At 52.4% G+C, this 24154-nt stretch overlaps 1 protein-coding gene across 1 annotated transcript; it reads right to left on the bottom strand.

Annotated features, from left to right (window-relative positions):
• Positions 1 to 428: 428 nt before the first annotated feature.
• Positions 429 to 23373, bottom strand: INCENP (inner centromere protein antigens 135/155kDa). The gene is made up of 18 exons (XM_006875054.1): positions 23234 to 23373; positions 22364 to 22477; positions 20654 to 21363; positions 17838 to 17889; positions 17405 to 17462; positions 17177 to 17294; positions 16942 to 16993; positions 16639 to 16756; positions 16418 to 16552; positions 15939 to 15950; positions 9665 to 9774; positions 9457 to 9577; positions 9032 to 9160; positions 6008 to 6195; positions 3300 to 3378; positions 3069 to 3176; positions 1837 to 1987; positions 429 to 643 (listed from the first exon to the last, which is right to left on the bottom strand). Exons 1-18 carry the CDS (start codon positions 23371 to 23373, stop codon positions 429 to 431), a joined length of 2610 nt encoding a protein of 869 aa, XP_006875116.1.
• Positions 23374 to 24154: the final 781 nt, after the last annotated feature.

Here is a 24154-nt window from a genome sequence, read left to right as displayed (position 1 = left end):
ACAAGTGATTCTCCAGCGTTGTATCAGAGCAGCTGCGGAAGTCAGGAAGAATTCAGATCGCGGGTCAGACCTGCTGATCAAGTACCATCAGGGTACCTGGGAACCCTGACACAAACCCCAGGACGCAGGGCAGCAGGGCTACGGGCCCCATCTTCACAATATCCACAGCAGGCGTGAAGGAACATACTTTATTAATCTACCTTTCACACACTAGGTGCTAAAAGCCAGCTGAATTATAATAACTTATTTACACGAGTGCTGCCTGCAGGCCGGATGGGGAGGGATTTGGGGCTGGTTCTTGCCAAGCCTCCAACAAGCCCCGCCTCTAGAGAACTGAGCTGGAGTAGGAGCTTCAGGCACACAGAGGAAATGTCCACACACACGTGAGCAGCCCCTGCTGGAAGGACCACCAGGCGGGAGGGTCTGCCTCAGTACTTCTTCAGACCATACGTCAAGCTGCCAGGGACCCTGCTGGCCTGCAGGGGCGGCGAGTTCCAGACAGCAGAGCTGGTGCGTTTGTGATAGCGTGGCTTGCTCTTCTTGAAGATGTCCTCCAAGTCCAGTGGGAGAATGGTCCCAAAGAGTTCGAGAAGGTTCAAGGGGTGGTAGTACTGGTGGATGATGGCCTGGCTGAGCTGGGTACCTGCAGGAGGACATGGGGGACAGGTCACTCCTTGTGGCTCTGTCCGCTGCCTCTCCACCACCGAACCCCAACAACGCTCTGATTTCACATCTCCATTGCCCTCATGGGCTCCCGTGGCCAGGCCCTGGACCCCACAACTGCCTGGGATGGAGGTGCCTTTTCTCCCCAACCAGGGAAGTGCACAACCCTGCCAACAAGTTGATGAGGCCCCTGGGCATCCAGAGGAGGGTCAGGCACCTGGTGCTCAGTCTGTACCAGGTACTGTGTCCAAGTTACAGGACTCCTGTGAGAGACAAACTTCACCGGGTCACCTCACAGGTACAGCCTTGGCCCGTTTCAATCGCCCATTATAGTGGAAAACGTTTGCATTTTCTTCCTCTGACAGGTCCCGGCTTTCCTGGGTTTTACTGCATGAACTCATTCTACCTCACTACATCCACTCAAGGTGTGCCTCAGTACACCTGTTCTTGCTGCCTCATCTAACAGGTAAGGTGAGCTATCTACAGTCAATTCTGATATTCCGGACCGCCTCCCTGATCACTAGACACCAGGACTTGAAGAGACAGAGCCACACGACTGATCAAGGGAACAGGCCACCTGCAGAGCGCCCACAACTACAGGACTCCTGCCCTTCCCTCCAGGAGTGAGATGGCGTCCTGCCCTGGCCCTCAGTGCCCATGGCGTGCACTGGCTGTCTGCTTCACTCCCAGCAGGTCCTGCTTCCAGGCCAGAGGCAGCAGTCTTGGTCACCAGTCCTGTTTCAAGGCTGGGGTCTGTCAAATCCGGGGTGGGGGGGTGGGAGGGGTGGGCGGTCATGGTCGCCCTTCTCCCTAGCTGACTGGAACCCCAGCTCCAGCTCTCAGCCTAATCTGTTACCACTCTTAGCAGCTCTCCGTGCTCCATTGTCCTCCTGGGCAGGATTCCCCAGAGGGGCCTAGTCTAAGCTAGAACACCCATGAGACGCCTGCCCCAGGGCCAACTGCAATGCATATGTTTGAGATCCAAGGAGCCAATCTGGTTCTCAGATGAGCCCACTGGTCCCAGGGGCCCACCCTTCCCTGGGCACATGCCCAACCCCATGGAGGTTCAATGTCAGGCCCATGGTGTAAGTCTCCCAACACCTGCAGCACCCAGAGCCCACAAAGGTACAGGTGGGAACCCCAGTCTCCCAGGAAGCTCTGGGCGCTGCTTACCGCTGGCCCAGGCGGGGATGGGCTTCCGGGGGTGGGCCTCGTCATCGGTGGAGTCATCGCTGTTCAGGTCCATTCCGTAGTTATCTGGGTTGATCTTGGGGACCCCCCTGTGCCCTTGTGGAGTCATCTGATAAGAGGTACAAGCTGGAGACTGGAAGATAACAAACCGGAAGTCAGGTTCCTGGGCCCCAGGGGGGCAGAGCAAGGCGTCACTTCACAACTAGATAAGCATGCCCCAGACCACAAGCATCTCTCTCTACTTCCCTCTGTCCTGTGGAAGGATGCTGTAAACATCCTTCCTGGTCAGTGTGTACAAGTCCAGGATATTCCACTGGACTCGCCAGGATGTGGAATTCAGCCTTTTGCTATGGATGGATACTTAGCTAGTTTCCAAGTTCTCAACACTTCCAAGTATGCTGCAGGGAAGAATCCTTCCTCATACTGCATTTTAATCATCACAGCAATAAACTAGAAATGGCCTAACTGGTCAACCAATTTAGGTGCGTCTAAACGAAGGAATACTACATCCAAAATAAGGGATACTACGTCAAAACCCCAACACCAAACCCGCTGCCACTGAGCTGATTCTGGCTCATATTCCTCTGTTGTTTGTTTACGGCTGTCAAGCCAGTTCCGACTCACAGTGACCCTATATAGGATTTAAAAGGAATGGCAGGTGGACTTGAACTTCCAACCTTACAGTGCTTATCCTCCTCTAAGGAATACTAATATCAGCAGACTGACGTGCAGAAATATCGATAGATGTCTACAATACACTAATTGGGGGGGGGGGGCGGAATCAAGCTCCAGAATGCTACATATAGTCTATGGCTATTGTAAAATATGAGGGTATGTGTGTAAATGCCTATGTACAAGGGGGCTTCAGATAGTTCGTGGAAAAATGGATCTCAAAGCTAATGGGATTTTCACACAAACTTTTGGAAGCCCCCTTGTACATAAATATCTAGAAGTATATACACTAGGGTGAATAGTTTTTAGTCTAAAGGTACATCTTTTCTCACTTTCTTTCTAGCCTTACACACCTATGAAGTTCAGTTTCTTTTTTCACAACAAATTCTACTTCTAGAACAAGAATATAGGTGTCAAATATAATGAAACAATGAGGCCAATGGCATCCATCCGTCCTCTTCTGTGGGGGTCCTACTGCAGCCCGAGCCCCCAGCCACAGGGGAGAGGGCAGTCAGAGCAGTGCCCTCTGGGTCCAGCCTCACCTGCACGTCCATGGTCACACTCGGGCCTTTGCTGACCACCGCCGCCTCCTTGCCTTTTTTCTCCTGCTCCGCCTGCAGCCGCTGCTCAGCCAGACGCTGCTGTTCTTCCTGGGGCCCAACCACCAGCGGGGTGTTAGGAAGCCTTTGGGTGTGCTCTCCCCCGCCTTGCCCCTAGTGCCAACCCCACACAGACCATGGCCTGCCCGCCCTCCCCATTCAGAGTCCCCTGACCTTATTCTTCTTTTCCTCCAGTTCTCTCTGCAGCCGTTCTTTCTGTAACCGCAGGGCTTTCTCCCTTTCCTGTGCCTCCCTGGGGACCAAGCAAAAGCCTGTCAGAGCAGGAAGTGGAGGCCAGCCTGTGCAAGCAGGACCCACCGGCCTGGGAGGGAGAAGGGCAGACGGCCCACACAGCTTCGAGCCAACAGCAAGTACTCTGAGGGGAAAGAGTGGAGTCCACCCGAGTCTGACCTCATTTTTCTCTTCTGTGGAATGAGACCGTAACACCTCTCCCTGTGGGCCTGGGGGGACACCTCCACTACTTCCTAGCTTGTGACCCTGAATAAGTCACCTAACCTGTCTGAGTCTACCTCCTTCTTCATAAAACAGGGCCAATGGTGCTGCCCTGAGTGGCCTTCAGGCGGGGAGTTAACAAGGGAATGTGGGGCGCCTATAGCTCGGGACCTGACACAGGACTGAAGCAACATCACCATCACACCAGCACTGCTAACACCCACTCACTTCTAAGCACACATCAGCTGCCACCCTCCTACAGTCAGGGAAAGTCGGCCCCTAGGACCAGAGGACCCTCTGTGCCAATCAACTGAACGAAGCCCCAGGAGATGGCCCCGGCTCGGTCCACTTCTCCAATGGGATCCCTGCCACCCGACAAAGATGGACACAGAACAGAGTCCTGCCCAGCCTTCCTGGCCGTCATGTTTCCTAGAAGGTGGAAGCAGGAGAGAGGACACTGGTGGACTGGGCTGTGTGGGTCTATACAGCCACGTAGGCAGCTCAATGACTACACACAGGCACCAAATCTCTACACCCGCTGATGCTGAGTTGATTCTGATTCATCGGGAACCTAAAGGACAGAGTAGAGCTGCCCTGTCAGCTTTACGGGAGCCGACAATCTTATCCTTCTTCCTCGGAGAAGCTTTCTGGGTTTGAACTGTCAACCTTTCAGCTAGTAACTGAGCACATAACCACTGTGCTCCTTACAATCGGGCACAGGTCCCACCTATCTGCTCTGGCATTGCAGGGCTAACACAGCAGGCAGGGGGTGGCCCCTGCTGTGTGTGTCCGCTGCCGAAAATGCAGCATCTGCTAGGCCAGATTCTCCACAGAAAACCACCTGAAAACTTCCGGGAAGAGGGGTGACCAGAGCTGTCACCACCAGGGAGATAGTTGGCAGGGCCAAGGACGCTACATATCCTACGATTTCCCAGAAATCGAGGTTAACAGGATCTTCCTGGTGCCAAACACGGAGGGTGCCCCCTGCTGGCCAACACTGGCTGGCTTTACCTCCCTTGTCAGTGGAGGAAACAAAGAACCAAACAGATTGGCATGGGTAGTTGAAGGCAGAACCAACACAAAAACCCCAGTGCCCCACCTGCTGCCCCTACGTAACCTGTAGCCAACGTGCAAACGGCTTCAGGAGTTTCCCTGCTGTGGGCAGCTGTGTGAAGACAAGGAAAACCTGCCCCTTCTTTGCAATAGTGAGAGCAGACGACAGCAGGCAGAGCAGTGGGTTATTTAATGTGTCGTCTAGTGAACTCCCACCACATGACTTCCCTGATGGGTCTGGGTAGGAGAAGGTGGGAGAGGATGCTGATTGGTTGGTTATATGATTAAACTCTGAGAGATTCTTCACAGGGCTAATTGTGATTGGTCTATTTTGCCAGCCTGCTGGGTATAAAATGAGTCTGAAGCAGAAGTGGAGGGTGGCGGCCTCCCTTGGACCCAGAGATCCCGGCACATGGTGCCTCCTTGACCCAGGGACTAGACAGCTGTCACACTGGAGGATCTCAGCAGCAGAACCAGAGCACCTTACAGAGCCTGGGCTTCCCAGCCCATGGAGCAGGTCAAGCTGAGTGACTTTGGGCAGAAGGTTGGTCTGTGGAGTGGGGTGTCTCCTGGCATTAATTGGGGGAGCTAGAGCCAAGTGCCTTTGAGCTGAAGCATGTGGTGGAATGGAGCCTGTGGGTGTTGATCAGCAACCCTAAAAGAGCTGTGTAGCAGTGCGGAAGCAGGGTAGAGGCTACGCCAAGGGGCCAAGGACCTGAGAGAGGCCTGCCCTGGCACCGCAGAGAGCCTGTCCCTGAACACTCTGATGCTGAATTATAACTGGCTAGGTACCATGGGATACGGAGCTCTGGTAGCGTAGTGGTTACGAATCGGCCTGCGAACCTTAAGGTCAGCAGTTCGAAACTACCAGCTGTTGCGTGGGGGAAAGAAGAGGCTTTCTGCTCCCATAACCAACTCGATGGCACTTAACACCAACAATTTCCCTGATACACCCCATAACTGTGAGTACAGTGCCTGAGTTCTGTGTGGCCTTTGCAATGAGTTATTGAACGAAGCGGAGTAGAGTGCTGAGGAACGGATGGCTTAGCGATTGTTTGTTTTTGCAGCTACACTGCGCTCTCATCCACACGCACAGGGACATGCGGTGAGCCACTGTGTGCTAATCCACATGCACACACACACACATGCACAGGGACACGGGGTGAGCCACCGCGCACTAATCCACATGCGAACACACACACACACACACACAGGGACACGAACATGGGTGAGCCACTATGCTCTCATCTAGACACACACACACACACACAGGAACACGGGGTGAGCCACTGCACTCCTATCCACACACACACATACACACACAGAGGGACCCAGGGTGCCCAGGGGGTGGGGGTGGGGCAGCACGCTGCCCTCACCTCTCAGCCTGGAGCCGCTCCAGCTCCCTCTTGCGCTCGAGGTCCTTCCGCTTCTGCTGCTCCGCTAGCTGCCGCTCCTGCTCCCGCTCCTGCTGCTCCGCCAGCCTCTTGGCCTCCGCTGCCTTCCGCAGCCGTTCCTGTTCCTCCTCTTTCTTCTTCTGCAACAGCTCTTGGTGGCGTCGTTCCTCCTCCTGAGATTTTAACAGAGTGCAAGTTCAGTGCCTCTGGCCGGACATGGCCACCGGAGAGGCTGGAGAGTGGTCCAGTGGAGAAGGGAGGCTGGTGGGAGGGTGGAGAACTTGCCCCACTGGGCAGCCGGGGCCCCTCTCTTGTCAGCCGCCAGCTCAGGGCCTTGCAAGAGCCTGAAGTGGCATCATTGAGACAGTTAGCAGTACCAACCAGACTTGCTAGCTGTGTGGCAATGGGCAAGTCCTTCAACTCTCAAAGCCTGTTTTTGCATGGGCACAATAGCAGCCCTCCCACTTCATGGAGTCGCTGACTTTATACACATAACACATTTAGAACAAAGCCGGGCCCACAGTAAATTACACAAAAAATCATAGTCATTAAGTAATAGAAGTCTCTAGGGAAGATCCCACCACTCATCCATCCATCAGTGTGTCCTACGGTGGTGGCATATGTGTTGCTGTGATTCTGGAAGCAATGCTACAGGTATTTTAAATACCAGCAGGGTCACTCATGGTGGACAGGTTTCAGCGGAGCTTCCAGACGAAGCCAGACCAGGAAGGAGGAGAGGCAGACTACGTCTGAATGTTTAGTCACTGAAAACCTTGTAAATAGCAGCGGAACACTGTCAGATAGAGTGCTGGAAAATGAGCCCCTCGGGCTGGAAGGCACAACGCAGCAGCAACAAAAATGGACTCAGATACATTCATTGTGAGGAGGGCGCAGGACCGGGCAGCGTTTTGTTCTGTTGTGCACAGGGCCGCTATGAATGGGAACCAATTCAGGAGAACCTAACAACTATGACAGACTGGCACTGCCTAGAGAAGTCCCAAGGTCTCAGACGAAGCATTCAGGGCTGGATGACAGCAGCAAGCCGGCGCACAACACGGAGCACGAGCGGTTTACTCAGCACTTTACAGACATTAACACAGTTCACCTTCACAACAACGCTAGAAAGCTGACACCACTGAATCCTTTCCCTCCAGAATGTGTTGTAAATCCCAACCACAATACCTGTGGCTCTAATGCCCAGTGGGAAGGCGGATTTCTTTGTTAAGTTAACGAGATGGTGTTAGGTGTGTCTTCAGTTGATCTCTTCTGAGACACAGTGATGGGGGAGAGACACCAAGTCAATAAAAACCAACCGCCCAGGCGCCAAACAGAAGTTGCAGAGATGGACAAGGACCTTCTTCCAGAGCCCACACAGAGAAAGCCTTTCCCTAGAGTGGGAAGCCCTGGTTTGGACTTCTGACCTGTAACTGTAACTGTGAGGAAATACATTTCTGCTTGTGAGCCCCTCACTTGCAGCATTTCTGTTATTGCGGCACTGGGGAGCTAGAGGGCAGTGAATTCCTTGAACTGGCCAGTCTTTGTAACTCCCAGTAAATAAATGACCGGGTGCTTGTTGGTAGGTACAGTCCAGTTGGCGTTGTCTCACAGTAGAACAGAAACCTTACGCACAACAGAGCAAAACACTGCCTGGCTCCACGCCACTGTCACAATTATTGCTGTCACTGTCAATGCATCTCCTTTTGTGTGTGGGGAGAAGGTTTTCCTCTTCCTGGCTGACCCTCCACTTTATCAAGCATGATGTCCTTTCCTAGGGACAGGTCCTTCCTGACAACAAACATGTTCAAAGTATGTGAGACAAAGGCTCACCATCCTGGCTTCTAGTTGCACTTCTTCCAACACAGATCTATATCCAGTCTTCTGGCCATCCACAGTACTTTCAATATTCCCCAGCAACAATGCAATGTATCAATCAAATGCTTCAATTCTTTCTAGTCTTCCTTATTCATTGTTCAGCTTTTATGTTCATCTGAGGCAACTGAAAATACCATGGCTTGGGTCAGGCGCACCTTAGTCCTCAAAGTGACTTCTTTCTTTGCTCTTTAACACTTTTAAAAATTCTTTGCAGATTTGCCCAGTGCAATATATCATTTGATTTCTTGACTGCTGTTTCCATGAGGTTTGACTGGGGATCCAAGTAAAACTAAAGCCTTGACAACTTCAATCTTTGTTCCATTTTATCATGATGTTGTTCATTGGTCCAGTTGTGAGGATATTTGTTTGTTTGTTCCACCTGCTAAAGGCTAGGTGGATCTTCATCAGTAAGTGCTTCAGGGCCTCTTCATTTCCAACAAGCAAGGTTGTGTCATCTGCGTATCGCAGGTGGTTAATAAGCCTCTCTCTTCCTGTCGTCTAGATTTGTGGATTATTAGCTCAGCCTAATAAAGGAGCTCTGGTAGCGTAGTGGTTACGAATCGGGCTGTGAACCTTAGGGTCAGCGGTTCGAAACTACCAGCCGCTCCACGGGAGAAAGATGAGGCTTTCTACTCCTGTAAAGATTTACACCCTTGGAAACCCTGTACAGGGTCGCTATGGGTCGGAACCGACTCGATGGCACTTAACAACAACAACAATGGACTGAATACTGTTGTTAAGGCATAGGACCCTCATGCACACCTTTGCTGATTTTCAGCCATTCAGTATTCCCTTATTGTAACGGACTCTTGGTCTATGCACAGGTTTTGCAGGAGCACAGTTAAGTGTTCTGGAATTCCCATTCTTCCCCATGTTATGCATAATTTGTTACAATACACTTAGTCACATGCTTTTGCAGGCTTCTGAGTCCATGGATTGAGCCCTCAGACAATTGGCCACTTGCACAGAATACTGGAGGCAGGTCACTGTCCCCAGCCCCATCCAGCTTCCTTTTGGGCTTGAAGCAACAGCAGTCAACAAAGTTCAACCCAACAAAGGCGCACCCCCCACATCCTCATGGCCTGTCCTGCCTGCACGTCTTCCCGGACACTCCAGCCCTCTCTCCCGCCAGACACTCACCTGCTGCAGCCACTTGAGCCTCCGAGCCTCCTCTTCCTGCTTCCTGCGTGCCTCCACCTCCTCCATTTTCTTGGCTGCTGCCTTTTTCTTAGCTTTCTCCTCTGCCAGCCGCTCCTCCTTGGCCTGTAGAGCGCCCCCCATGTGCCCACTGAGCAGTGCCGAGCCCAGAACTCCCCGCACCCCTACAAACTCGCTCCTTCCCCACAACCCAGGCGAGAAGGCTCTGGAAGCTGGTCCTGGAAGAACTGGGCCAAGACCTTCAGCTCTCTACCCATGGGGCAGAAGTATGGGCCTCCAATCCCAAACTCCTCCAGCCTCCACGCCTCGCCCTCCGACCAGCCGTCTGAACTGCTGGGCTCCTCCTCCAGCCACCGCCCACCCGGAAGTCGGCCGTCAGTCAGCCAGCGCACGATGCACACCTTCTCGGTCTTCTCGTCGATCTGAGCAAGCTTCTGCTCCATCTGCTTCTTCTTCTCCTCCTTCAACTGCTCCACCCGCTCGCGGGCCTGCAGCACCTTGCGGAGGCGCTGCTCACGTTTCCTGTAGACACAGGGCCTGCAGTCACACGGGGTGGCCAGCTGAGGGAGGCTGGGTCGGGAGGCAGGTGGGTGCGGCCGGACCACTTACAGTTTCACCTCCTCCAGTCGCCGCCGCTTGTCCTCCTCCACTTTCTGTCGGCGGAGCTGCTCGGCCTCCTCCTTCCGCCGCAGGGTCTCCAGGCGCTGCCGCTCCTTCTCCTGGGGAGGGCAGGGCATAAGCGTGCACAGACAGTGGTAACCTAGGGACAAGGCCAGCCCAGGGCAACCGCCCAAACCCAACAGCCCCCAGCCAGACTGGCAGTAGTAATAGCAGAGGCAGCGGCATTCCCTAAACGCATCCTCCAGCCCAACCCAGACCAAGCTAGTCCTTCCAAGGGCTCGAGACGGCAGCCCCCTTAACTGCGTCCTGCCAAGCCACCAGCAGCACCAGAATCAGGGTTCCAATGAGAACGACGTAAAAGCTGCCTTTGAAGGGAAAGAAGGAGATTGGGAATCACAGCTTTGGGAGTAGGGTCAATGTTTAAGGGTGTAGTGGATACACGGTGTTAACTTACTATAATTATGCTTTATAGCTTATGTGTGCATCTGTGTGCGCATACACACATATACATTTCCTATGCCCGTATCAGCTATTAAAATATTTAAAAAGTCAATGAGAGTCAGGTATAAGGCAATGATTTCAAATAACATTCACTAATGTAAACTATTCTAAGGAGTCCTGGTGTGGCGCTGTGGGTTAATGCGCCCGACTGCAGAGCCTTTTGAACTGCAAGGTGGGCAGTTAAAGCTCACCAGCTGTTACTTGGAAACCCTATATAGGGTCGCTATGGGTCAGTACTGACTGGACAGCACTAAACAACAATGTAAACTATTAGGAGTTCTGGTAGTGTAGTTGTTATGAGTCAGGCTGCTAACCTCAAGGTGAACAGTTTGAAACTACCAGATGCTCTGTGGGAGAAAGATGAGGTTTTCTGCTCCCATAAAGATTTACAACTTCAGAAATCCTATGCAGGGTCGCTATGAGTTGGAACCGACTCCATGGCACACAACCACCACCACCATATCACCAATAATAAACAAAGACCACCACCATTTTGACTTCTGTTAAGTGTTGTTGAGTTGATTCTGACTCATAGTGACCCTGTATAAGGTTTCCGAGGAGCAGCTGGTGGGTTTGAACTGCCGACCTTGTGGTTCACAGTCCAGTGCTGCTCCTACAGCTCCAGTGACCCTATATAGAGGTTTCTAAGACTGTAAATCTTTACGGAAGCAGACAACCTCATCTTTCTGCCACAGAGAGCCTGCTGCGTTTGAACCGCTGGCCTTTCAGTTAGCCGCTCAGTGCCTAGCCACCAGGGCTCCGTATGAACTATAAAAGTTGAAAAGAGATGAGAATAAAAGAAAATAGAGCCAAATGCAAAGAAAAGTTGCAACAGAGTGGCAAGGGAGATTGTTATGAAGTGCCAGCGAGTCGGTTCCAACTCACAGCAACCCTGTACAGGGTTTTCAACAAGCAACTGGTGAGTTTGAACCACTGACCTTGCAATTCAAACCAGTGCATTATCCTACAGCGCCACACCAGCACTTAGAATTGGGATGGTATTTTTTCCTTTATTTTCCAAACTTCCTGTGATGTGGCTGTTACTACTTCCGCAGTTTTGAAACTAATTTAAATGTTCTAGCTGGTTGTACATTAGACATATGTTGGGACCCCTTCTCAGCAGGTCCAGAGCCCCAGTGGCACAGCCATAGTCCTGGGCAACAAGCAGGGGCTCCAACACTACCCTGCCCAAGGACAAGACTGGTATCTTACATCTGAATGCTTGAGGGATGGGAGTGGTTTCTAGGGCCCAGGCTGGAGCCCCACCCCATCCCACCTGGCTCTCCCCACACTGGTTATTGCTCAACTCCCTGCAATCTCAGGAAGGGTGCATTCCCACCTAGAAATCTGGCCCCAAGCTCATCAAAGCTCCCCGAAGACCAGAGAAGAGAAGGGCTTTGGATCTCAATGAAGCCAGAATAAACACTCCACGCTGTGTCTCCCATTAGAAGTAGCAAGAAAACCTGGAGAGCGTACACGGAGCCACTGTCAGTGGAGAAGCAGGCAGCCAGGGGACATGGGCTTCGGGCCTCCTAAACTATGGGACTCTTGGTGTGGTGTAGAATAAGCACTGGACTGTGACTCACAAGGTTGGTGGTCCAACGGTTCAAACCCACCAGCTGCTCCTTAGAAATCTTATACAGGGTTGTTATCAACTCGATCGATGGCACTCAAAACAACAAACTATGGGAAAATAAATGTGCTTGTGAAAGCCATCCATTTGTTATCATCGAGTCAGAAAACAAAACACACGGATCTGTCCCCAGTTATCATGTCAAAGGCTTTGAGGACCAAACTAAACAGGACACTTCCAGGATCCAACCTAACTCAGGACATATATATTCAAACATGGCTGCAGAGACTTGAAATCTGAACTAACACTGGAACTACAATCCATAGAAGGTGAGTTGGGACTGGTGTGGCACACGGTTGTGTCACAACACAAGGCTGTGGCACACGGTTTTAAGGTGCTGACAGAAAAGAATTGTCCACCCTGACCTCAATAGCCAGTGAAAATAGCCTTCAGAACTGAGGGTGAGAGAGAGATTTTCTGATGAAGGAAAACCCGTGAATTGGCTGCCAGCAGACTTGTCTGAAAGAACTACTAAAGGATGTTCTTCAGACAGCAGACAATGGCATCAGGAGGAAGTGCGAGAGATTAGGGATGAAGGAAGAGCAAGAGAAATGGTATCTTTCTGGATAAATATTTCCTCTGGAGCTCCTGACAATGTTTGACAGTTGGAAACAAAACAATAAACACTGTCTGATGTATAGTTAAGTGCCAACGGCAGCAAGGGAAGGAGAGGGAAGTAAAGGGCTATGGGAGTGTGTGTGCGTGTAAGGTTTCTGCATTCTAACTCAAATGGTAGCATCCTCATTCTGAATTGACTGTGAAGATTATGAAATGCAACATGACAGAACCTAAGAAAAAAATTTACGTTCAAATAACACGCCCCCCCCCCCCCAAAAAAAAAAAAGAAAGTCAAGGGAAGAGAAACAGAAGAAAAGACAAGGAAAACAAATACGGACTTGAGTTATGAACCAAATGTCAGATTTAAGGGCAACGCCTAGCTCCCCTTTAATATTCTGTAGAATACTCTTCACTTTGAACTGATTGAACCAACCCCCTAACGGCAACAAATGCTTCATCCCAATCCCTGCCACCTGCTGCACCTGTAGCTATAAATAAAGGAAAACTCCCTAAGTCTTTTCTTGCACTAACCAAAAAATAGCAGACGGGACCCAACACTGTTGAATCAATTCACGTTCAGATAAAGGCAGAGCAGAACTGCTTCACAGGGTGTCTGAGTCTAGCGTAGTGGTTACGAATCGGGCTGCAAACCTCAAAGTCAGCAGTTCGAAACTACCAGCTGCTGCTCTGCGGAAGAAAGATGAGGCTTTCTGCTCCCGTAAAGATTTACAGCCTTGGAAACCTGTTCAGGGTCCCTATAGGTCGGAACCATCTCAACAGCACATAACAACAACAACAATCTTTATGGGAGCAGACTGCCACATCTTTTTCCCGCTGAGTGACTGGTGGGTACGAACCACTGGCCCTTAGGTTAACAGCCAAGCACTTAACTACTACACCACCAGGGTTAGTCTCACTAACCACAAACCCACTACCATCTAGTTGATTCTGACTCATGGCGGCCCTATGGGGCAGACAGCACTGTTCCTTAGGGTTTCCGAGATGCTCTTCTTTAGGGAGCAGCCTGCCTTACCTTTCTCCCGCGGAGCAACTGGTGGGTTCCATCATCTACTTTGAAGTTAGCAGCCCAATGCTACTAACCCACGGGCTCCTCCTTGTATTCACGGAACCAAACCAAACTCACTCCCATCAAGTCGATTCTGACTCATAGCGACCCTGTATAGGGTTTTCAAAGCTGTCAATCGTTAACAAGACTAAAAAGCCTCATGTTTCCCCTTACAGAGTCCCTGCTGGGTTTGAACTGTTGATCTTGTGGCTAGTAGTCCAGTGCTTATCTTCAGCACCACCAGGATTCCTTTCTTGCACTAAAGTAACGCTAAATATGAACAACATGCGCCTGTTCTGATTCACCTATAATTTCCACTTAAACACTTAAAAAGACACAATTAGGAATGGAACGCCTTCATAACCTGGGGACTACCTGTAGGCAGGAGTCCTTATGTGGTGCTGTGGGTTAATGCGCCGGACTGCAAAGTCGGTTTGAACTGCAAGGTTGGTGGTTCAAGCTCACCAGCCACTCCTCAGAAACACCATACAGGTCGCTATGAGTCAGAAATGACTTGACGGCACTTAACAACAACAATAAATCCAAACATGACATTAAATGTAATATACCAAATAAGAGCCATTGCTAGAATGAATTTAAAATAAATAACAAACAGACCCAACTATATGTTGTCTGTAAGAAACACGCTTCCAATAGGATCTAGGTGGCTCCGCAGGTATTATGCAGCATCTGAAAAGGTTAGCTATCGTAGAAATGCATTTATGACATTCGGTAAAAGAACTCAGGTGATGGAGAACAGATCAGAAGAGTCCAAGAGTTCGGGAGTAGAGAGATAAAGAGACAGCAAGAGGGAAGTTTGCTCTGGGTCCTGAGTGTGGGGCCGGTTACAAAAGTACAGCCACGTTACAACTCAAAGAACTACAAACAAGAAAAGGTCAGTCTTGCTGTATGATCACTTGTTTAAAGCAGCAAAAGCAATGCTGAAAGGACAGAGGAAACAGATTCCAAGCTTAGTGCAGGAAGGCCGGAGGGTGCTGGCCTTTGGGAAGGGACCCAGGTGAGCAGGAATGGGTGGTCTGCAGCAGGGCCTACCTGGCTCTCCAACTGCCCGGAGTTGCCAAGGTTCCAAGACCCAGGGAAGAGCAGCAGCAAGGGACTGGGCCCCCACCCCACTTTCCCTCACACCACTGTGCTCCGGCCTGCTGTCCCATGAGAGCCTCCATAGCGAAGCCCGGCGTCTGTCCCTCTTTTTCTACCCTGAGAGCCCACTCTTAACAATGCCGGTTTTCATGCCAAAGCCTGAGAGCACTGAAGTGCCTCACATTGTAAACATTACAGAAGAAAACATGGTGCTTAAACACAGTTTGTTTCTCCTCTGCCAACCCTCAGCAGCAGATGGGTGGCCCCTAACCCCCAGGGGGTCCCTCAGGACCCAAGCAGAGGGGAGAAAACCACAGGCCTCCAGGGGTCCCTATAGAGAAGCTTCTCTGTGAGCTATCCAACGGCCCTTCTGTGGTTCATCAAATCTCTACCAAGGAACCACTGGGCTCATGTGGAAGCTGAGGAAACAGACCCAAGGCAGGAGCTGGGGCTGGATGGCAGCTGTTTACCTTCGCTCCCTTCCTAGGCCCCTGATCTCTAACTAACCCACCAGAGGCCCCATCAAGAAGCTGGACTCCCAGAGCAGGGCAGCAGGGGTGGGGCAAAGGGGGCTTCTCCTCAGGAGAGAAGCAAGTGTGAGTTCCACTCACCACTGTGGACTCAGATGCCCGGCACGGAAAACGGTGCCGTAAGACCACTGGCAGGTTGCTGGCACACTGGAAGGCATGCCACCAACACCTCAGCTACTTGCAAGGTCAGGGCCCACCTGTCCAGTTGGTAGGACAGGGCTGCTCGGCCCTGGCTGGAGGCAGAAGCCTTCCTCACTGCACAGGGCGTCCCTGTACACCGAGGTGAGCGTCCCTTCAAAGCATCTGTGGAAGCTCAAAGGATAGGTGGGCTACAGCTGCGGCAACAAGCCCAGGAGACCCCAGGGAGTCAGCTCCAGGTGGCTCCTGGCTCGTGGCCGGAGGCTGGCTCGGCTCAGCTCTGAGATGTCTGAGAAGAGAACAGACTGTGGCCTAGTTCCCAGAGGCCCCCTCAAGACCCCACCTCAAACCAGGGTTCAGACCCAAACCTTCCTACTCCCCCAAAATCCCACCCTGTTAAGGCATAGCTGAGGTTTGTGATAAATCTGTGTGGCTCCGGGGATCAGACACCACCCGTCTGTTCTCTTCGCAGCCCCCAGAGCCTGGCTGTGGGGGCACTTCAAGCAGTGGCCCTGGTGAACACCTGCAGGTCAAACCCCTGTTTGCTTCCTCCTGCCTCAAGAACCCATTCCCCGTAGGAGCAGGTTCTGTCCACCGCCCCCCTCCCCACAATGCTCCTTGGCATCTGGGCCCCCAGAGTTAGCGTCTCTACAGGTGCCACATTGGCTATAGGGAGAGCTACGGCAGTGAGTGCTAGGTGGAGCTATGTTACAAGGATAAGGAAGGGTTACTTACGACAAAGCTGCACTGTGGAGGGAGACAAGGACAAAGCCGAGTTAATGCCAGGCTGGAACACACCCTGGGAGCAGCCACACTCTGGCTGCCCCGCTCAAGGGGGCATCAGCCTACCCTAGGCTCTCAAAATAAGCACATCCGCACCTACCCCTCCCCTAACTGTCACACCACCAGGGTGTGGCCATGGGGCAGTGCTAGGTCAGTTCTGCAACAGGTCAGGACAGGGTCCCACGTGTCCCAGCCGCCTATGGCCATAGAAACTCCTAGTGGCTCCCGACCAATGGCAGGCTCCTACTCCCAGCCTGCTGTGACCCAGGCTCCTATTCCCAGCTCGCCTCTGAACCAGGCTTCTATTCCCAACCCAGTGTGAACCAGGCTCCTATTCCCAGCCCAATGTGAACCAGGCTCCTCCTCCCAGCCCACTGTGAACCAGGCTGCACTGCTCACACAAAGGCTGGGTGGGACGCAGGTCCCCTCACCTTGGGGTCCACGCGCAATGGGGTGTTACGCTTGATGAAAGACTTCATGACGCTGTTGCGGGATGTGGAGGTCGGGGTCATGAGCATCTGGTTCCTCTGCACTGTGTGCAGGAAGGTGCGCAGGGGCCGTACCACCTGCAAGGGGGGTTGGGGTCAGGGCTGGTGGGGGATCTCAGGTACTGGGTCTGGGCAGGCTGGGTGGGGGGCAGATGCCAGCTCACCTTGTTGGCAGGGCAGGGTGGGGAGGGGGTCTTGTTTCTGGGGGGCTGCAGCTCCTCATCGTCTAGGTGCCGTTCCTCGTCCAGCTCGCTCACCGCCTGCTTGTAGCTGCGCTTTCTCCTGCCAGGGTGGGGACAATGGCTTCACAGGTCGCCGACGCCCAGCCCTACCCCATGGGGCTCCGCCCCAGGACAGTGTACAACCCACAGCATAGCTTCCTTAGGTCAGAGCCCTGGGCAGTCCTAGCTGAGGGACTGGAAGATCCCACCACACAGTCGCCTGCAGTCCCCTTCTCTGATGCCAACCTGACACTCTTAGGCGGTTCCTTGGTCTCATCTGCCTTGTCAGGCGTGGACTCTGTGAAGAGAGCAGTTTGAGGGATGGAGGCAGAGGGACCAGGAAGGTGGAGGGACTCCAGAAAGGACCCACAGCAGCAGCCCTGACAGGGGGCGGGGCTCTCCTCCCGGTAGATCCCTGAGCCTAGTCCCCTGGATACAGCTGTATGTAGTCGCCTTCATACAGCTGGTGGGGAAGGCTCACCATTCTGGCTTTCAGAGGAGGATTCCTGGTCGCCAGCTTCAGGCTGTGAGCCGGATGTGCTAATGGTGATCTTGGTGGTTTTTTGAGGCCACAAGCTGTTCTCTTTGTTCTTGGAGTTCTGTGGGCAAAACCAAGGCTCTTGGGGTCTCCACCTGGGCTCAAGGTGGAAGGTAGGGGTGGTGCTGGGCACAAAGCCCTCTGGAGTCCTCCTCACTGGCCTGTCCTTACCTCCAGCTCCGTGGCCTCTAAGGGCTCTGCTTCCTGGCTGGGCTCCTTCAGGTTGGGGCTGAAAGGAGAGTAGGAGGCATTGCAGGGAAGGCCCAGCAAGCCCAGACTGCCCCCCGAAGGGAGTTCCACCACCAGTTCTTGAAGGGTAGGGACCCAAGAGAGGTCCGCATCTGACCAGAGCCACAAGCCCAGACACCCAGAAAAGATGGAAGCACAGGAACCAAAGGCAGAGGCTCTCTGGAGGCTGAGGAGGTCAGTTTCTGAACCTGGCTTTATTTCACAACTGACTGGGAAGCTGAACCCTCACCCAGCTCCACCCCAACCCTCAGGCCCACAGGAACCAGGGTCAGCCAAGCTGCCGCCACTTTCCAAGCTCTGGTCCTCCACTCCAAAGCAAGCAGGGAGACCCAGGGGCCACCAGGGCTGAACTCACATGATTTTCTGGGGTACCTCCACATTCAGGAGTCTCTCCAGGTAACTGTGACCTGAGGGGAAACAAGGACACAAAAGAGGCTATGAGAAACTGACCAGAGGTCCCCAGGTGCCATCCTTAGAGGGTCTGGACCCTCTCCACCCAGCAAGCAGTGGGCGCTTGGCCCCTCATCTTGAGCTTGGCAGATCTCTGAGTTTCCCGTCTCCTGTACTTCCTAGTGGCTTTGTCTCAGGGCTGGGAATATCTTGGGTAGACAGCCAAATCTAAAACTCTGCATGTGGCTAGACACAAAGCAACTTATTTACTGAATAGTACATTTCCTCGTCATGGCCACGTACTAGGGACATAGCCAATACCCAGTCTAGGTAACTGATCACTGAGTAATCTTACAAACGACACAGTAAGACATGTGCTGGCAGAAAAAAAGCAGAGGTTTCAAAGCCCAGGAGGGGCTCTAGCTGATCTAGGGGATCAGACCTGAAATAGCGAATTTACAGACAAAAGCGGGGAGTGGGAGGGAGAAAGATGTCCAGGGGCTGTGGTTCCCACAGTGTACTTTCACACCACTGGGAGTCCCCAAGATCCTATAGGGAAACACCCATGAGGGTCTTAACTATTTTCACCATAATGCTAAATTACTGGCATCCTGGTGTGATGCTGTAGGATAGATAAGCACTGGACTGCTGACGGCAAGGTCAGTGGTTCAAGCCCACCAGCTGCTCTTTAAAAACCCTATACAGGGATTGACTGAGTTGGAATCAACTTGATAGCAGTTAACCACAATTACACCACAAGCCGCTAATTTTACCCTTTCGGCTGTGGGTGGACCATTTATACAATGGTGGGAAAGCAATGGCAAGTGAAGTTGCCGGTGTCTTCACATAAATCAAGACAGAGCCACCAAACTCCTCTGAAGCCAGTGTACTTGCTGGCTGGTGTTGTCAGGTGCCGTCAAGTCGGTTCCTATTCATAGCGACCCTGTGTAGGGTTTCCAAGGCTGTAAATCTTGGTGGGAGCAAAAATTCTCATCTTTCTTCCATGGAGCGACTGGCAGGCTTGAACCACCATCCTTGTGGTTTCCAGTCCATGCTTGTGCCACGAAGAGCCACCGCACTATCCTACCCAGCACATACTCACTTTAAGAATGTGCTTGCTGATGGAGTAAAAGGTAAAAATCACTAAATCTTAATAGGAGCTTTTTAATATTCTAGGTGATAAAGTGGGAAGCATGCATAAGTGATTCTGTTACTGCTTACCAAGTCTCCGTGAAAAATTACTCAGGTGACTGAATGCCCAGCTCAACTAGTCATTTGTCTGTCTTTCACTAGTCATTTGTCTGTTTGTCTTTCACTAGTCATTTGTCTGTTTGTCTTTCACTAGTCATTTGTCTGTTTGTCTTTCACAGACTTATAAATTCAAAGAAAGGCTGACAAACCACGGCATATGACGGACATTTTCTCAAAACCAGACAATATGGGCTTGCCCCTTAAAGCAAAACAACTAATAGTTTGCATTTGTTGCAATAATTTTTTAAGAATTGAGCTTTTACAGCAAAAACAGAATTTTGAAAAACGTGTTTCCTACTACTATGAGCTTTGGTTTCCTGGTACGAAGAGACTTTTCCTATGAGATCAGGAAATAATTGTGAATTCTTAGCTTTTCCTGGTGTCGTGCTGTAGGATAAGCACTGGACTGTTGGACTGTTGACCTCAAGGTCAGAGGGAGAAAGATGAGGCTTTCTGCTTCTGGAAAGATTTATCACCCGTATAGGGTTGCTATGAGTCAGAATCGACTGTATGGTAGTGGGGTTTTTTTCCTTTTTTTTCTGGGGTGGCACTGTGGGTTAATGCACTGGACTGCAAAGAAGTCGGTTTGACCACAAGGTTGGTGGTTCAAGCTCACCAATCACTCCTGGGAAACCCTATGGGTGGCAACCCGCTAGATGGCACTTAACAAGAACAATATATAAAATGGAGTATGCTGATATTTGGAAGATCTGCATTCCTTTGTGACCAGTATTTTCCAAAATCACATATGGCTAAAAGATCCACTGAACGTCCTCCCCGGGAGGATCCACACGTCCCATTACGTGCTGATCCATGCCTCCGAGTCTGTGCACAAACCATTGGCTTGTCATGGATACCTTCCCTGTATTCTCCCACCTAGCAAAAGCCCAAGCATCTTTCCAATCCTTCCCATCTCAGATCCCAGCCCTCCACACTGTTGGCCTTAAAGCTGCTGTCTCTCTCCTATGGCTTCCATGGGATCAATGGTTTCCCAAGCAAGGTACCAAGGATGCTGAACCAGCTAGCATCACGAGGCTCCTCCTCTATGCTAGGCTCTGTCCAGGCACCCTGTGTGGACTAACTATAGACACTCCACAAGACATCCTCTATAGTCAGAGATGCTAGTCTGATCCCCTAGTCAATAGATGAGGAACTTGAGGAACTGAGCTCCACAAAGAAGTTTCTGTAGTCACAGAGCAGACCAACAGCTGAGCTGGGATTCAACTCATGCCATCTTGACCCCCATCAGATAGCCAGTCTTCTGTGTACCTCCTCCCCCTCACCACACAGAGAAGAGACTGTTTGGAAGACAAGTCACATCTCTACACCTCTCCAGCTCACAACCAACAGCTGGCTGCTCACAATGTAACTTCAAGTTCAGCTTCTTAGTCACACAGCCACATGGCCGAGTAGCCACAGTACAAGACAGCACAGAGAGGGACCTGGTCATCACGGCAGAATGCTCTGTTGGGCAGCAAGGACCACCCACAGCACCGCTTCCCACCACCACTGCTGAGCCCCCAGACTCACAGATGATACGGGCAGAAGCGGCCGGTTCTTTGGGGGTCTTGTTGGCTAGCCTTTTGCTAGACCTGCGGACCGTGTCCTCCTGCTCCTCCTGGGGACCTGAGGGGATCAAGCTGCGCCGCACTGACCGTGTGTTGGAGTGGGAGCCTGTCTTGGTGCTGGAGTTATCTGGCAGGAGAGGAGCCAGCACCCGTTCCCGCCACAGAGAGTCTGGTGAGTCAGGTGGGATGGAGGAGGCGTGAGCAATCCTGAGCTTGGATGCGGACCGCCCGGCCCCTTGGCCCTTGGGGCCCTGGGGGGTAGTCATCAGGGAGCTCACGGTGACAGACTCAGGTCTCCCAGCCTCTGACTTCGTGGGTGTGGACTCACTGTCTGAAGATGGGACACCCTGTGAGGTGGGAGCCTGCGATGCAGCTGGGACCGGCCTGGGCTGGGTGAGGTACTGCTCAGCACACAGCCGTTCACTAAGTCCTATGGCCACCATGGGCACCAACTGGCACGGGGTGGTGGTGTTCTTGGGCTTCTTGGTCAACGTTCTGGGGGACTCGGAGGTGGGTGAGGGAGCAGCCGAGGTGGCAGCAGCTGCCACCGCCGCACGGGTCAGCTGGACAGAGCCGTTCTCTCCCATCACCGTAGCCAGCTTCTCCACCCTGTCCTTGCTACGGAGGTACCGGGTGCTCAGGCGACTGCTCCGAGACTTCCTGCGGGATAACCTGTAGGGGGCAGCAGAGCACAGGCTGAGATGGTGGCCCAGTAGGGCAGGTGGTTGCTGTTGGGTCCTAGATGACAGATTAGTACTGTCATCTTCACGGAAGCACATCGGAGCCACTGGTAGGCTCGAACCGTGGACCTTTCCATTAGCAGCCAAGGGCTTAATCATTGTGCCACCAAGCCTCCCAGCAACACTGGGATACTCTAAAGATGAGCTTTGACACGCCCGCCATCTTCCTGTGAGCCACCAACTCAGCCAGAAGGGCCTGGAGAATGAAGATGGGGAGTTAGCATCTAGTTCTGTGGTCCCAGGCTGCTTGCGTCTGAGCCTGTCTTCCTACCTGTGAACTGGTAAAACAGCAGCCTTGCAGGGAAGATTAAATTCATACAAACGAATGGACGGTCCTGAAGACAACTCCCAGTGACTGACCTCACACTGTGCCAACCACCCTACTGGGGGCTTTACGCCATGAAGAGATGGAGCCCGAGAGGTGGATACCATTTCCTACCCTCTTGGAAACAGAGGCTCAGAGAGGAACATACCGCTGCTGAAGGGCAGAGTTAGAGTTTGCAGCCAGCGTTGCTTCACCCCGCAAGATCCAGCCTCACTGCCCTCTTCCTCTGCAGCCCAGAACCATCTTAGAAGAGACCACAACAGGAGCAGCAGCCAGAAGGTCTGGGAACCACCTGGTTCCTCTCAGCCATTCTTCTCACATCTCTTGGTACCAGGATAAATTCTTCCCAACCACCAAGCCCGGGACCAAACACGTTCCACCCCCAATACATAGCCAACATGCTGAAGTCACACACTGACTCCATAGTCTTGGGTCAGGCTTTCAATTCCCCCACCAGGATCCCATTCTTCAGTGTGACCCACATCATACCAGCACCATTCCACTCCTGCAGAATCAAACTCACCCACCGGGCCCCACGTCTCAGCAGATCACCCCACCTGCCTGGTTGCATGCCCCTGCAGCTACTGGTGGATCTGGTTCCCCCTACCTTTTCCGAATTGGATCTCTATTTTCATCCTGAACAGAAGAAACCCGCCTCTTCTTCCGTCGGTTCTTCTGAGAAGGTGTTTTGGGCATTAGCTCAGGCTCCTTGCTGAATTCTCTGTTTGGTTCAAGGAGGGTGATGCTGGCGGCTGACTAGAGCCATAGTGCCCCCCTTTCCAATCCAGCCTGGTCCTGACCCATTTCTTGTCTGAAGCAGCAAAACTGGGGTGACCGGCATCACACAAGCTTTCCAAGGCCACATGCAGAGCAGGAGGCTCTTAGTCAAGGCTCTGCCAGCCCCACACCCAAAGGCCCTCAGAGCCACAACCACAGAACCGGGGGATGTCAGGACCCACGCTCTCCCTGGGACAAAGGCAATCATAAGAAGGGAAGGGGGCCCCAGTGAGAAGCTAGAGGAGCAGGGATGCATGAAAGCAGCTGGCAGTAGCCGACAGCAGAGGCCAACTGCCTCTACATTGCCCTCCCTCCTCATCTACATCCTACCACCCCAGGCCCACCCTAGACGACCCCTGGGTGAGGGCAGGGGCCTGAGTGATGAAGGAGCCAGCAGCAGGGATGTCTGCAGGAAAGAGTTAGGCAGAGAGGAAGTGGGTGGGGGGGCAGCAGGAAGGAGAGGGTAAAGCACTTGTAATTCCTCCCACAGCCACCAGGGGTTCCTGTCAGAAGGGACCAGTGCACATGTCCCCACACAGGCAAGGAGCTCAACCTCTCCTTCCTCTTCTCCTATACCAGGGTGCCCCAGCAGGGACAGACTGTCTGCCCCGCCTATCAAGCTGATGAGTGGGACTCCTGGGTCCCCAAGGCTGCAGCAGCCGGGCATTCTTGTACAACCCTCTCAGAGCCCCGACCTCACCTGGTGAACATGCGCTCAGCCTCCTCCTCAATCTCTTCCAGCCACACCATGTCCTTATTGTCCACATTACAGACAAACTCCATGAGCTTCTGGTCACAGAGCTCCAGCAGGTGAATGGGCCCTGGGGCTGTGGTCCCCATGGTGGCTGTGTGATGAAGGCAGGGGCAAGGGTCACAAGTCCCTCTTCCAGGGGAAGAGTTTGCCGGGACCCACCTGCAAAAACAAACAAACAAACAAACAAACATAAAACCACTAAACTCACTGTCATGGAATCAATTCTGACTGTTGCGACCCTGGAGGACAGAGCTGAGCTGCCCCAGAAGGTTTCCAAGGCTGAAATCTTTATGGAAACACTAAGCTCACTCCAGCAGAGCAGCTGGTGTGTTCGAACTGCTGATCTTTCAAATAACAGTGGAGCTCTTAACGACTGCACCACCAAGGACTCCTTCATGCAACACCATCCACTGCCTCTGAGTGGATCATAGTGACCCTACAGGACACAGGAGAACTGCTCCTTAGGGTTTCCAGGACTGTAATCTTTACGGTACCTACGAGTCGGGCTGCGAACCTCAAGATCTGCTCGTTCGAAACTACCAGCTGTTCCGCGGGAGGAAGATGAGACTTTCTGCTCCCATAAAGATTTACAGCCTCAGAAACCCTGTACAGGGTCACTATGAGTCGGAACTGACTCCATGGTACATAACCACCACCACCAATCTTTATGGGAGTCCTGGTGTGGCGCTGTGGGTTAATGCACCAGACTGCAAAGCTGTTTGAACTGCAAGGTTGGTGGTTCAAGCTCACCAGCTGCTCCTTGGAAACCCTATACGAGGTAATTGTGGGTCAGAATCGATTTGACAGGACTTAACAACAACAACAACAACCTTTATGGGAGCAGCTAGTCTCCTCTTTTCCTGCAGA

Source organism: Chrysochloris asiatica, unplaced genomic scaffold (assembly GCF_000296735.1).
Source record: "Chrysochloris asiatica unplaced genomic scaffold, ChrAsi1.0 scaffold00310, whole genome shotgun sequence".
NCBI classification, from domain to species: Eukaryota; Metazoa; Chordata; class Mammalia; order Afrosoricida; family Chrysochloridae; genus Chrysochloris; species Chrysochloris asiatica.
This window is presented reverse-complemented; position numbering and strand designations above follow the sequence as displayed.